At 38.8% G+C, this 15,772-nt stretch overlaps 1 protein-coding gene across 2 annotated transcripts in view; it reads right to left on the bottom strand.

Moving 5' to 3' along the window:
- LOC129811581 (interferon alpha-inducible protein 27-like protein 2A) overlaps nt 1–10,165 on the bottom strand; it is a 33,798-nt gene extending 23,633 nt beyond the window's left edge. Inside the window, exons 1-2 of one of the 2 annotated variants that reach the window (XM_055863008.1) lie at nt 9,902–10,165; nt 9,710–9,751 (exon numbers count right to left, since the gene is read on the bottom strand). In XM_055863008.1, coding sequence (XP_055718983.1) covers nt 9,710–9,751; nt 9,902–9,911 — 52 coding nt within the window. In that variant the 5' untranslated portion in view covers nt 9,912–10,165. The remainder of the gene's footprint in view (nt 1–9,709; nt 9,752–9,901) is intronic. The other variant, XM_055863007.1, reaches the window with a different exon arrangement.
- Nucleotides 10,166–15,772: the final 5,607 nt, after the last annotated feature.

The raw sequence follows: 15,772 nt of genomic DNA, 5'->3' as shown, positions 1-15,772 counted from the left end.
AGGAACATTTTTAAAGAGGTCTGATTGGGTGGATATTTAGTAAATAAATACTTCATGGATACCGCCTCAGAACGGGGGACTGTACGGATGAATATTTAGAAGGCAGGAAAAACGTTAGCCCGATTGTGCGGCGTTCAACTGCAAAAGTAGCTTATAAATATTAGGTTGTAGGAAAACGTTAGCCCGATTGTGCGGCGTTCAACTGCAAAAGTAGCTTATAAATATTAGGTTGTAGGAAAACGTTAGCCCGATTGTGCGGCGTTCAACTGCAAAAGTAGCTTATAAATATTAGGTTGTAGAAAAAACGTTTGCCCGATTGTGCGGCGTTCAACTGCAAAAGTAGTTAATACGGTCGAAACATAAATCAGTAGTTAAATAAATATTTCATGGTTAACGCTCTGAAAGGAGGACTGTACGGATGAATATTTAGGACGTTTGCCCGATTGTGCGGCGCTCAAATGCAAAAGAAATCCTGCGAATAAAAAACCGCTCTGTCTAGCTAACAGGGTTTTGTAATTCAGTAGGTCACGCCATAATACTACTCTAATAAAAGAAGAAAATATCAGTATTGGGGGGTGGGTAGGATATGAAGACAAGCTGATCCGATTAGACAGTAGTCTCTCGTCATATCGTAGAAATCCTATTAGCCTAGGCTTATGTTGAACAAAGGGATTAAGTCAATAAAGAAAGAACTGAGTTGTTTTGAGGTAAAAACAAAGGATGAATGATAATGTTGTAAGAAATGAGTAGATCTGTGTAGAGATAGAACATTAGGAAGAAAGAAAGGACAGGTTGGGTTGTGTGTGTGTGTGTGTGTCTGTGACCAACTGCTGGTAGGAAGAGGCATGCGCAAGCCTCTCTGATAGTTAACTGAGTGTAATTTGAGAAGGAGAGTGCAGTTAACTGCTATTAGGCAGATGGAATGAAATTAAGGAACATCGAAGTAAAATAAGTTATAATCAAGGATAAAAACACTGATGTGATAAAGTAATAAGCGACCATAGTAGAATACTAAAAAAGGTGTTAAAATAAATAACCATAAAGATAATAAAAGAGGATTAAACCAAATAGTGTGTAACAAGACAGAAAGTAGAATCGTCGATAAATTGAAATTGTACTATAAAGTTAAAAACGAATTTAGGTTAGTTAAGATAAATAGTGATAAATAGTGAAATTCAGGACAGATTAAGGATTCACGAACGGTGTAACAAAGGAAGAGGAAAAAAGAGGCCGTCGATCACTCTGTACCCACAGAGACTGCGGTCTAAAAATAGCCTGAAGGACAGAGACCAGAATATGAGAGGTTTGTTTCACTAAAACCGTGAATCGGGAATTAAACAGTAAAATGGGATAAAAGACAATGAAACAATAAGAATATAGATAAGAGGTAAGAAAGTATAGACAAAATAAATTTAATAAAGGTAAAAGTAAGACGTTAGATAGAGATCTTAACGGAGCGGGCAGTGGACTGGTGTGACTCAGTTGGTAGAGCATGGTGCTTGCAACGCCAGGGTTGAGGGTTAAATTCCCATGGGGGACCAGGATGAATATGTATGAACTTTCCAATTTGTAAGTCGCTCTGGATAAGAGCATTTGCTAAATGACTTAAATGTAATGTAAATGTAATCATAAAATTGATTAGAATTATAAAATGAATAAATAATAATATCTGTAATGGGAAAAACACAGTGATATTTGAAGTATTGTATTAGAATAAGACATTAAGTCATCTGTAGTATTCAGAAATAATGTCTGTACTATATAGAGCTTGGTTTGAGAAGAGAAATTAAGTGATGTGACAAATGCATTTTTAATTGGAAAGGGGATTCGCTCTACCTTGGAAAAATAGTAAATAAAAGGTGTATAATACATGGGAGTATTTAGGAAAAATACAATAATTAGTGGCATGACAACAAAATTACTGTTTCCATAGAATAGGGAGAGAAGGACACTATTACCTGATGAACAGGATAAATAGGACAAGGGAATTAAACAGTCACATGGGACCAAAATGTGAAGCTCGATTTGCAGGCGTTCTGATGTCAACATTCTATCATCAGAAAATACATTGCGATGGGGTTGTGTGTGTGGTTCCTCTAGTCCTCGCAGACGTGCGGGTGATTGGCAGAACTATTGACAAGATCTAAGAACCAATAAGAAAATAGCTCTCTGTTCTGGATATAGGTATATCGGTTATGGGAAAATTAGTGTAATGTGACATTAGAACTTAGTGCGGTAGCAGGAAATGCCGTTATACAAGAGTTTATATCCTTGTCAAAATAACAGACAACTAATTGGTTTGAGGTTAGTGAGAATGGAATTTTTACTTGGCGGTGTGTAGTCTCTGAGGGAACAATGAGTGTTTCATAGAGATTGCAGTTTATATGTGGTCAAGAAGAAGTATTAGATCACGTTTGACTTGACATCTAGTAGAGTAACGACGGAATTTTAATTGTTAGACATTCTATACCACAATTCTCTGGAACTGTTAAAGACGCTTTAGAATAAAATCTATGGATAAGTAAAATTATTGGTTTGCTGACTAAAAGGTAACATTGTGAATATTAACGATATGTACACTTTCTTTTCCAGAAAGAATAAGGGAAAAAAAGGGTTTTCAATCTTCTCTGGTCAACAATGTCATTGGAGACTAATTAACTGCTTTCCACAGTAATTAAAGTCAGCCGCTTTAAAAATAAAAATATCTGGATAAGGCTAAAACATGGAGTTCTGGATGAGTGAGTCCAGTTCGTTTGCTATTATTAGCTTATGGTTCACTAGTGAGTACACCATGTACTGGGAATGAATATGCATTAGTAGATATATTGGAAGGGTTTTTTCCAATTCAGTTTCAAATTGGGTATGCAAAAGGATGAACATGTTTTTGAAAAATGTATTTAAGTTGCTCCTAAAGAAAGGGGGAGTGGAAACATATTAATGGTGTCAAAATGCCCTGAATCCTAGGAATTTCCTGTGAAAGACTGATCACCTTTTACTAGAAATTGTTGGAACAGGTGGGATTTACTTATAAAATGTTTAAGACACCAGACTCTATTCAAACTGTATAATTACTTTGAAAAATCTATTATGTCTCTGGGAAAATTATGAAGAGTTGTACCCTTAAATTGAATAAGTTATTCGAATAGGTTTATTTTAATTTTAATTTTTGATATAACATGGGTTCATGGGTAAAACTATCAGTTCCTTGGGGTTATGGTCTTTGGGGAAATACACAAATGTGTTTTGTTCATTATGCATATAAAAAGTGTTGAAAGTTATTCCAACGGGTTTATTGGAGTGTGGGTTTGTGAGGGTTTTTGTTGATAAATACATCATCTGTAATTCATCTGAGAGAACACTGGTGGAATAAGGGAGTTATCATAAGAAGGTGACGTCAGAATGCTTTAAGGCATGGGAGAGAATATCACCACAAGTGGGTGTGGAGATCAAACCCACCCTAACCGACTGAACAGTGAGGGACAACTGTGTCTGATGACCTGTGAACTGTATCTAAAAAAGACATGCTGAAATGACATTATATTTGTTGGGAGAATAATGACTTAAAGTTATTGGGGTACTGATTTTTTATTATCAGGCCATTCATGAGAGAAACTGAGACAAAAGGGCTATTGGAAAATAGATAATACTGGTATTTAAAGTGTTTAGTATAAATGTTCATTATTAAAGGGATGTTGTGTATTGAATAGATAAGGTCAAATTTGAGTTAAAGTAAACACTAAGGACTGTTATCCTGAATATTGGGTTGGAAAATGTATTTAAGAAATAACTGTTTAGTTATTTAGATATAGAACTGTTTAAATTTAATAGGCCTAGGGAAGCTCTGGAAACTAATCCTGAGACAAGGTGGTTGACAAAACTTACAGAATATTAGATTAAAGGTTTTTTATTTTTTGTTTTATAATGTCATTGGAATTGGAATGATAAAATCTAATGTTTAATTGAATAAAAAGATAGTATGTTGTGCGATGATACCCAAGAATGAAGAAGAAAGAGACCAATAATAACATGGGCATAGAATGAAACAGATGGACGTTTTTCTCCAGGTTTAATTACATTACGAATAGTGGAAATTTATTGCAAATGTGTAATTATTATTAAAAAAAAATTTTTTTTTTTTTTTTTTGTTCTCTTTTTCTCGTTTGGTCAATTTATTTTTGTTTTGAGGAACATAAGGTTGTGTATATGTTCCTGAGGAGGGACTGATTGATATAAATGATATATAAATTGACTTAAGGATGTATTAAACAATGGCTGCTATGGGTTAGGGGACTCATAAATGAAGGTAATGGTAGTGAAGGGGTGTTATTTGTAGAAACTATGTATAATAATAGAGATAATTCACAGAAAAGGAAAGACAGCTGACTGTGTAAAATATAGGGAAAATTCTAAAGTAAATAGAACAATTCACATATCTAAAGATATGGTAAAAAGAATAAGTGGTGGCATTTTGAACACTAGAGCAAAAGTTTAAGAAACTTATGACTTAGTTTTGTGAGGATTGGATATTCTTCCAACTGGAAGACACTTGACTGAGTACATGTTATTTTACAGCAGTTGCCGTAGGGACCATCATTTAACTATCATTATGAATATTTCTGTGGCAGGAGGCCAGGTATTTGAGGCAGAATGGTTACATAGGGCTGTTATTAAAAATTAAGATTTAGTGATCTTGCTAATGTTGTCAGGAAATAACCCATGTGTAAGTGTGTATGTCCTCAGGAAAAAACAGCCAGAAATGGAAGGGCTTGGGCTGCATTCTGGAGACTGAGTGTACATCAAGATACACCAGGCTGGTGGTATACTTCTTACAACACTACAGTGGTAAAGATCTTCATGTCTCTCTTTGGTGGGTGCATAAGTCTCACGAGAAGTAAGGTCCAGCTGAATAATGGGTGAGCTTGAAAACACCATGACAGAGGATGTGGAATCAGAGAGAGAGAGACTAGATTCCACTATAGACATACTGGGTTGAGTTTGGAGGCTACTTGTTTTATTTATAATACATCATGGGAAAGAGAATGGATGATAGGATATTATACTCTAAACAAACATGTTAAAGGGATTGATATGAAAGCATATACAGTGTTGAATTAATTCAAGAAGAGAGAATGTTAATTGTAGGTTATGCACATGATTATCAGTTGAAATGGAGTAGATGGGAAACTAAGTAAAAATGACATGATTTGGGAACACCTCTCAGAACCTGGGGCCGAAAGGGGAAGACTGGGTGGAAGCATGAGGAAGCTTTTTAGGGCTTTTATTTTTGTGGAGTCCAGCAGAAAAGTATCCTGGAGGCATAGAGTCAGGTAAAGAGAGAGTGGGAATTTTCATGGTCTCAGATTTCAGTTTGCATGAATATATTTATGCATAACACATAACATTGTCAATGCTGTTATGTTTTGTCTGTTGTTTTCCAAGTCTTATGTTTAGGAAACCAGAAGGAGAGGGGTTCGCCAGCTTCAGCTGGAATGTCTGTTTGTTGTGTGATGAGTGATGGAAGTAAGAGGATGTATGGTGCAATCATAGAACAGAGGCCATAAGTCTCTAAGTATGAATGCTTCACAGAAAGTAGGCAGAAACCTGAACCAGGATGAGAGGTTCTGCGTCTGATGATCCAAGGGGACCAGAAGGACCTCTCCCAGTGATACCAGGAGATCTAGTCCACGTTGGAGGGATCCGGAGGAAGTGGGATCAACCGAGGAGAGATGGACCCTATGAGGTGGCCAAAGCAACAAGAACGGCCGTCCAAGTGAAAAGAAGCCAGATGTGGTACCATCTGAACCGCTGCAGCTGAGTCCCAACAGAGAGAAGGATACAACCACATAGAGATGAGGACACAAAGGATGCTGATTCACCAGGAGGGAGCCTGGAGGGAGCAGGAGCAGCGGAAACGATTGAGACGCCAGGGAGGAGCCAAGAAAACAGTAAATCAAGTGAAAGCCAAAATATGACACGTGCACCGACTAATGCACCCAGAAGAGGAGAAGAGGCCTCACAAGGAACAGAATAAGAACGTTTCTTTCCTAAAATTGAAAGCCTTCCAGATGGAAGCTAAGTCCGGCCTGAGGAGGGAGCCTCAGGTGAAGAAAGAGGAGGAAAAGTCCGGCAAGCTGAAGAAAATGGGGATTACCCACAATTGACTTTTAAACTTTTGAATGGCCTCCTTTACAGACAATTGATGTTAGAACAACAAAAGAATAATGACATTGACATAACAGAAGTAACAGTGAATGCTAGTATAGAAACAACAGACTAATGCACAATCAAGATGTATTGTGGGAGCAGGAAGAGAAGAATGGAATCAGCCAAACAATCCAAAAAGACTGACAAGGTTAGAATCTATGTTCCACCTCAATTTATAACAGAAGTAGGAGAACTGAAGTTTATCTCAATCATAAGGATCAAACCCTTATCGGAGATTGTACTCTGTGGATGGACATATCACCAAACAAAGGGACAAGTCATTTGGGATCCGAAAGGATGTGACCTGACATTAATCAAAGAAAAAGACGAGAGGGTGCTCATCATGAATCAGATTGAACCAGTTGAAGGTGAAGAATTAATAGTTGAAATAACAAGAACAACAGTGACCGAAGGGAGTAGCACCACTGTCATTAAGGTTGATTCTACCCCTGCACATGAACAGGAAGAACCTGTGACAACAACAAGGGTGGCGGCTGCTGTGACGACCACAGTAGCTATCACTAGATGACATCGACTGCCCTTACCAAGCAGACCACCGTGCCACAAAGCAACCTGAGACATCTGAGTCAGGAGAGTTTTTTACTGACAATTGGAACTTTCTGATAAACTCTAATGATCTACTTCAAGATAAGAACATTGAAAAAGCAACAGAATTAGATATATCAGAATCAGAACCACTCAAGGACACCACATGAGAAGAAGTAGTGAAGAAGGAGTGATACGAATGGGCTAAGTATATGGCAAACAGACACAGAATGGATAATTGTATTTTGTGAAGAAAATCACCTTTGTCTGATCTTTTAATAGTCTCTGAACCAGCATCATGTAAAAACTGTGTAAGTTGGGAAAAATGACTATTGTACCAATAGAAAGTATTCTATTCCCTTGTGTGACATAAAATGTAGGATTGCTCTGGGTAAGGACTAGGGGAAAAATTATGTTGAATGAGACCATGCTGGGAGACAATGATTGTGCTGCCTATAACATTAGAACTGAATTAAATGTACCTTAATTAGATAGAGGTACCGTGGTTAAATTAAAATATGAATGTTTTTACAGACATCACACCGAAGGAATTGATGTAGGAAACACCACTGTAGAAGTGATACTATTTGGGTGTTGGAGAATGTGGGAGTTTGTAAAAGTAATGATAAAGGGTTGATTATGAATAGAAAAGGGTTGTGTAGTTACATAACTCAGGTTACGCCATCTCTTACTATGTTGAAAAATCAAGACAGAGTTATTGCTGATAGTTTATGGATGTGTGGAAAACACTAACTGTTGAATGTATTGTCTGATGGATGGATTGGTCCTTGTGCCTTAGTTAGAGCAATTAAATAGGTTACTATTATTGAATCACTCCATGATGACTATGTTAAACCTAGAGTTAAAGTGGTTTATGATAAGGATCCTGAGGTATACCTTAATGCAATTGGACTGCTTAGAGGTCTACCTAGGGATTTCAAGGCCAGAGATGAGGTTAAATCAGGATTTGAATCTATATTTTTGTGGATAACACCAAATAAGAACTTAGAGTGGATTAATTATATATGCTATAACCAACAGGGATTCATTAACTATACTTAATTGGCTCTTAGTGGAGAAGGGTGGAGTTTGTGTCATGTTTGGGGATGACTGTTGCACCTTTATTCCCAATAATGCTATGGCCAAACTCAAAGGATTATGAGCAGAAGTAAAGGCTAATTCTGGTTTGGACTCTCATGTTTGGGATTGGTTGGACCTAGTGTTAGGAAAGTGGGGAGCCATGTTTGCTAGGATGGCCATCATTTTGGGAGGAGGGTTATTGGCTCTGGGTATTGTATTTTGTTGTGTTATACCCCTGCTAAAGTCAATTGTGGTTTAGACAACAGTTAAACAGATGTCTGTAAGGAGAGAGGGGTGGTCATGCGTGTCATGGTTTCCATGTATATGTTAAATTACCCAGTTCAGATTAATGTTTACTCATACATGTCCACAAAAAGTGTAATTTGCGTCACAATTTCAAGTGGTGTACAAAAATTCATGAGGATGGTCATTATCATCACCTAGAACCTTTTTTCTGTCAAAGTGTCAAAGAAGAGATTGTCTTATATGTAAGGATGAGGACTGTGGTCTTATGTAAAGGGGTTTTAGCATATCTATTTTGCCTAATGCTTTGTGTTCTTTGTAACCTCAGGCAGGGATTCATACTACATGCTCATTGCTTCATCAAAATATAATGGTTGATTATTAGTATTTTTTATTTTAACTAGATCTTTCATTCCTATTTTATGTTATTAATTGGAGATGTTTGGTCTAGTTGGGTTTTGTAAGAATATTATGTTTCAATTGGATCTTTTCTTCCTGTCTGTGTTTATGTATTGGAGATGTTTGGTACAAGTGATTTGTAAGCTTTATTTTGATAATGTTTTAGTCAATTGTTGGTATTGATATCTACTCTCTATATGTCATTTTTAATATGGTTTTTGAGGTTATTTACCCTCAAGAGGAGGGATTATGTAGGAGTAAGTGACATATGTAGGTAGATATCACACTATTAAACAATAGATAGGTAAATAGTATAAGAAGGCAGATGTGAGTGTGTTTGCCATTCTGGTAAATACAGGAAACCAAAGATTAGCAGATGATGTAGTAGTAACATAAAATACATGGATAACATATAAATATTAAAGATAGCTGAACATTAAAGTAACAAACCACATGGTAACATAGATCATGAGACCGTGGTAATGGAAATCTACTAAGGGACGTTCTGACCCTCTGACCCTTGTAGATTCTCCATTATGCTGTCAGACAGATAGGCGCTTAAAGAAATTGGACACTAGACACACAGTCTGCTGATTCTTTAAAGAGATACACATGTCAGAGAAATATGTGTTTAGGGCACTTAGACCCACTAGAAATATAGTCTACTCATTCCACTAGAAAAGCATACATACCAGAGAAATATGCCTGAGATGGCTGGACACTAATGAACAAGAAACACATAGTCTGCTGATTCCATTTGAGTGAAACTGACCAGACACATAGACGCCTATAAGCAATTGGATGCCCTAGAGAGGGGGGGGGGGCACAAAGAGTGCATTGATTTAGTGGTAAAGGGAGGGTCCGGCCACCATTATAAACTGATTGAAGGCAGATGGTGGGGAATGACGTCATAGGGGACGGACAATACTATGTGGGTATAAATATAAAGGACTGGACTTCTGAGGGGGGGGTTCCGCGGTGGGGGTTCCGCGGACATTCCAGATGGCTGTACAATTGTAATAAAGAGCATGATTGAATTTACAAGTTCTGATAAAGCGTTATATTTCTGAGATGATTTTCCACGACACTATCCACAATATTGGTATTTCTATGAAATTCCATATTGTCTTATCATCAGTTTTTAGTTTGAAATGAAATTGACACAGGGTAATTGATAATATATTACCGTTTTAATTGTCACGGAGTCGATTTTTAAAAAGCATGGCAAATGTCTCACCTGCTGCTGCTGCTGCTCCTGTTGTGACCGCAATAATGGTAACTGTTAAAAAGAAGCAAGGATGTACAATGAGCAAATATAATTACATGAAAATTGTATGCCACATTTATGCATTGGTTATTGTTACTGTAGCCTAGCCTACTTCACACAATTTAGATTAAGTCAGATACATTAGGGGTTTAGGTTACTCACAAGGATCCATGGTTCCTCAGGGACTGTATCAGTGACTGCAGGGGAAAAGACTGGGTCAGGGTTATATAATGCAGTGCCTAGAATTTTTTGGGAAACGAAACTTAAGTGCGCCAATTTAGGGTGTGTCTGTACCCATCTCGGTGCGCATATTGGACATTTCAAGCATTCCGTATTGGAAACTTGATTGACAGGGTGTTGGTTGTCACGACCTGCCGGAACATTGTCCATTGTCGTCGAGCAGGCAAACAGAAACGAAAGTCAACCGTTTCTTGTTCCTGTGAAAAGGAAATTAGATAAGGATCTTCGATAACTAGGCCATCACGACACGTGATGCCAACTCAGCAATTTTGTTGCTAGATTTAGCTACTTTTCAGACTACCCTGGCAACTTCTTTTTCAAACAGCACCTAGCAACAAATCTATCTACTTTTAAAAATGTATTTGGAACTTTTAGCAACTTTTGAAAATTGACTCAAACGGTAAAATGCACGCATTTCCCTCTAAATGACCCCCCCAAAATATTTTCTCTGTCACACACTTAGTCATAACACACTTGGAAAAAGTCGCTAAATTGGCAACACTGGCTGACTGTGCATGAGCTGCGCGCCTGCTGCTGACGTCACTCACAACGCACTTTTGCAGCCAGTGTTGCCAATTTAGCGACTTAGTCGCTATATTTAGCGAGTATTCAGACCCCTCTAGCGACACATTTTTAAGAAATCGACTAGCGACAAATGTAGCGACTTTTTCTGGTGTTATTGGAGACTCTGACGTGAAAGCACGTATCGTTCTTACTCTTCTCAACGAGCAGCGGGTGCTGCCATGGGCCACCCCCATCCCAAAGCACTCACAGGCGGCCCAGCCCTCGCGCTGCAGTCAGAGCAGGAGATCCAGACTGCAAATTAATCTGTCAAGGGGTGCGTAATTGGTGGCATGGAAGTCAAACGCAGGAGAGCAGAACTGGGCAAATAGCCAGAGTCATTTAATGTACATAACTACCAGCATACAAACGTAACAGAACACATGGGGACAAAAACCTGTATCGCACCAGTAACATAAAGCACACATACTGACAATAAACAATTCCCGACAAGGACATGAGGGAAACAGAGGGAACATATACAACATGTAATTATGGAATTGAAACCAGGTGAGTGCGACAACCATACAAAACAAATGGAACATGAAAAATAGATTGATGATGGCTAGAAGACCGGTGACGTCGACTGCCGAACACCACCCGAACAAGGATGTAAATGTAAAATGTTCTTTGTCTAAAATAAATCACTGCACAAAAATAAATCACTGCATTTGACTCACACAGCCTCAGTCACTTACTCACAATGTCCACTGTGTGTGTGCCTCTCTGTGACATAAGCTAAACATCTAGCTGGCTAGCTCATCATGTCTCAGTCTAAACTGTACACTCAAAAATACAGAAAGGAGTGGGAATCAAACCCTGAATTCAAAGGGCATACTGCCTGTATTGTAAGGCTGATTTCTACGCCAAACTTAGTGATGTAAAAAAACACATGACAACTCAAAAACACACTCAAAAGGCAAAACCTTATAACAGTTCCACCTAAAACAAGCTGCCATTTAAGGGAAAAAAAATGACTGCAAAAAAGGCTGAGGCCACCATGGCATTAGCTATCGCTGAACAATGTTCCATGCTGGCATGTGATCACATTGGAGAAGCATGTAGAGCTGCTTTCTCAGACTCCACTGCTGCTACCCACTTCAAAATGCACAGGACAGAGTGCACAAAAATTATTAATGGTGTTCTAGCACCATACTTTCTGAAAAAGTTGGTCGCAGATGTGGGTGACTAGCGTTTCAGCCTCCTCGATGAGTCCACGGATGTAAGTGTTTCTAAGTACCTGGGGGTTGTGATAAGGTACTTTAGTGACACCAAGCAGACAATTGTATCAACATTTCTGGGGCTTGTTGAGTTGGAGGGAGGAGATGCCAAATCTATAGCCTGTGCTGTTGTGGCTTTCCTCGAGAAGTGTTGTCTTAAAAAAGAGAAACTTCTGGGGATAGGGACTGACAATGTCTCTGTTATGATGGATTAACAATGGGGTCCATAAAGTGCTGAAGGAGGAGTATGGCCTCAAATATCTGGTTCTTACTCGCTGTGTGTGCCACTCTCTGCAGCTTGCTCAGTTGGAGTTCTAAACATATTTAGGGTGTTTTTTACTCACTTTCTGTCTCTCCCACAACGTTATTCCTCTCCTACAGTGTCCATCACAATTATATGCACATGGCCAATTATGCAAATTAGGTGATGGCATCATTTAGCGACTTCTAGCGACTTTTAGGACAGCCAATAGCTACTTTCCTTACTGAGGAGTTAGTTGGCAACACTGCAGGCCAGCAGCAATTTCAGCAAATTGCAAATCATTGTTGGCTGACTGCAGCAGCAGTAGTATGCGTTCGACGAGACAAACTCAATTAATATAGTTGGTCACAAATGTTTTATCTTGAACAGAACTTACAACATCAATTAACATGTCTCAATCAAAATTGTACAGTCAGAAGTACAGAAAAGAGTGGGAGTCTGTACCTGAATTTGAATTGTGGCTGAAGCCAGCAATTGGGGATGATTGTCGGGCATACTGTGTGTACTGCAAATCAGATATGCTTGCAAAAATGTATGACATCAAAAAACATTGTGCTACAGCAAAGCATATAAATAAATCAAAACCATACAACCCTGCAACACAGTCTACATTACCACAGTTGGTTAAGAAAGTGGATAACTGCAAAAGCGCAGAAGCTACTATGGCAATGGCCATTGCAGATCATTGTTCGCTGCTAGCATGCAACCATTTAGGCATGGCTTGCAAAGCTGCCTTTTCAGATTCTGTGGCAGCAACAAACTTCCAAATGCACCGCACCAAGTGCACAGAAATGATTAGGGGAATACTGGCTCCTTAATTTCTCAAAAGGGTAACATCAGATGTGGGGGATGAGAAGTTCAGTCTCCTTTTGGATGAGTCCATTGATGTCAGTGTCTCGAAATACCTGGGTGTGGTGATTCGGTATTTCAGTGCCCACATTTCTTGGGCTGGTTGAATTGGAGGGGAGCAATGCCAGATCAATAGCAAAGGCGGTAGTTGAGTTTCTTGAGAAGTGTAACCTTAAAAAAGAGAATCTTCAGGGTATTGGCACTGATAATGCGTCCGTGATGACTGGGGTGCACAACGGGTGCACACGATTTTAAAGGAAGTTTGTGCATTGCCCAATTTGGTGCTCATCCGCTGTGTGTGCCATTCTTTACAATTGGCTGTCAGTGCAGCATCCAAAGAAACCATCCCTAGGAGTGTTGAGTACTTAATCAGGGAAACCTACAACTGGTTTTCGATTTCTCCAAAACGGCACGAGGTGTACAAAGCAATGTATGCCACCATTAATTGTGGCCAGAAACTCTTGCAGATCACCAAAGTGTGTGCCACACGTTGGCTATCGATTGAGCCGGCGGTAACTCGTATATTGAGCCAGTGGGAAGAACTGAAGCTCCACTTTGAGTTGACAAAGGCCAGTGAGCATTGATACATGGCGGATGTGCTCCACGCCATGTACATCGACAAGACCAACTATGTCTACCTGACATTCTTGAAATCAACCCTGTCCGACTTACAAGTTGCAGTGAAGTCATTTGAGGGAGAGCAAACAGATCCTATCAAGCTTTTGGACAATCTTGTACACCTCTTAACATTGATTTGCAGCAGAGTAGTCAACCCTATGGCAAAAATTGATGTCCTGAAGGATGAAATTGATGGACATCTCAGTCCATCACCATACCTTGTGTACCTTTTCGAGAGCATGGTGTACCAACTCAGTCTTGCTCCAGAGTACGAAAAGGTCATTCATAGACAGTGTAACTACATTGTTGCTTTAAGCAAGGAGCTGCAAGCAAGGCTACCAGACAACCTAGAAGCCTTGCGAAACATGGCCCTGTTCAGGTGTTAAGGAAACGCTAAAGCACAATAAAGGCACCACTGAAATTATTAAAGTAGCTGAGCTACTGGGGTATAAGCCCCAAACAATTGATAACATTGTTTCCCAATGGAGAAACATCCATCTGTTAATAAGGTGGGACTCAACTGAAAATACAGTCGAGTTTTGGAGTGAAGTGAATGACAACACGGACTCTTCCGGGTCAAATCCATTTGAAGAACTGTGCAAAGCTGCACTCGCTGCCCTCTCCTTGCCACACTCAAATGCGGAGGTTTAACAGCTGTTCAGCCAAATGTGGTCAAGTCAAAGTTAAGAAATAGAATGTCACTGCACAATCTCAACTCCATTCTCCTGGTGTGGTATGGACTGAAGCTCGCTGGTGATGCCTGTCACCAGCATAATCTACCAAGTGAAGTTCTGCAGCAGTTTGGCACCACAGCAGCATACAGCTTTAAGGCCGCTCCATCCTCTTCTGCTGGTTCCAGCTCCGTGACAATGCAGTTGGACAGTGAAGATGAAGAGGATTTCCTTGCCAATCTGTGATTCATCATATTTACAGTACGCATGCAAGGAGTGGACTTTCTGGAACTGGTGGAGACACACAGCTGATGGTGGCAGTGTGCACTGCAGTGTCAGTGAGAACAGTGGCAATATCTGGAGGAAACTATTGAGCAGCTAGCCAGCCAAGCAGCACAACAACCTTGAGAGAGCTGGAGAGAGATGCCTCATTATTCAGTTAAGTTGCTTGTTCAATAAGATAGCATATATACCTTGTTATTAGCTTGTACCTATAATTGTTGATCAGTTAGGTAGCATGTTAACTAACTACCAATACACTGCTTCAAACTATAATTGTTCAGAATGTGTAGGTTTATTAGTTAAAAAGAAAATAAATAAAATGTAATTGTTCAATAATGTGTAATGTGTAAATGTTCAATAATTCAATGTGTTGTGTTTAAAAATTAAAATATCTGATCATAAAAAATGTGTTGTGTTTATATTGCTTTTGCAAATAAAAATATGTGATAATAAACAAACAAATCTAAACTAAGGAAAGGAACATGAAACAGGACAATAGATCCAATGGTGTAGGCGAAATAGGCTTTTAAAATGATAGTTTTGAAGTAATGTTTGTCCACGAAGACATTGTTTACAAACAGTGAGTAAAACAAACATATATTTTGGCCTTGGACAGTTGTACTAAGCTTATATGACACTTCAAGTAATATTCTTCTATGTGGCTTTACAGTAAATACTGTAAGTGACATGACAGTATTTTGATTGTTTTGGCCCATCCCTTGACACTAGGTGGCGCCCAAAGGCTTGCATTTGACAATACTGCAAATACAACTGTGAGTGAACAGTTCTTGTGCAGGTGGCATTGTGGTTTCTTTAACCTTTATTACTGTAAAACAAAAACGATCTTCTCTTCAGTAAGGGCATTATAATACAAAGCACCACTTTCAAATGAGAGCACTGCAACAAATGTTTGTTTTGGTAAACTAACTGTAACCAGGACATGGGATTTTGCAGAGCAAAGGAACAAATTGACCAGAAAAACATTTACAGGAACCCATTTGAGTGACTCTTTGAAAGTATACAGTTAGCTACAAAAGTATTGGGACAGTGATACATTTTTTGTTGCTGTACTCCAGCACTTGATTCAATGACTATGAGGTTAACGTGCAGACTGTCAGCTTTAATTTGAATGTATTTTCATACATATCAGGGGAACCGTTTAGAAATCACAGTACTTTTGTACATAGTCCCATTTTAGGGGACCAAAAGAATTGAGGAAAATTCCCTGATATGTGTAATAAAGTAGTCAAAAGTTTGGTATTTGGTCTCATATTCCTAGATCGCAATGATTACATCAATCTTGTGACTCTACAAACTTGTTGGATGTATT

This window comes from Salvelinus fontinalis, chromosome 15, assembly GCF_029448725.1.
Source record: "Salvelinus fontinalis isolate EN_2023a chromosome 15, ASM2944872v1, whole genome shotgun sequence".
Classification (NCBI taxonomy): Eukaryota; Metazoa; Chordata; class Actinopteri; order Salmoniformes; family Salmonidae; genus Salvelinus; species Salvelinus fontinalis.
This window is presented reverse-complemented; position numbering and strand designations above follow the sequence as displayed.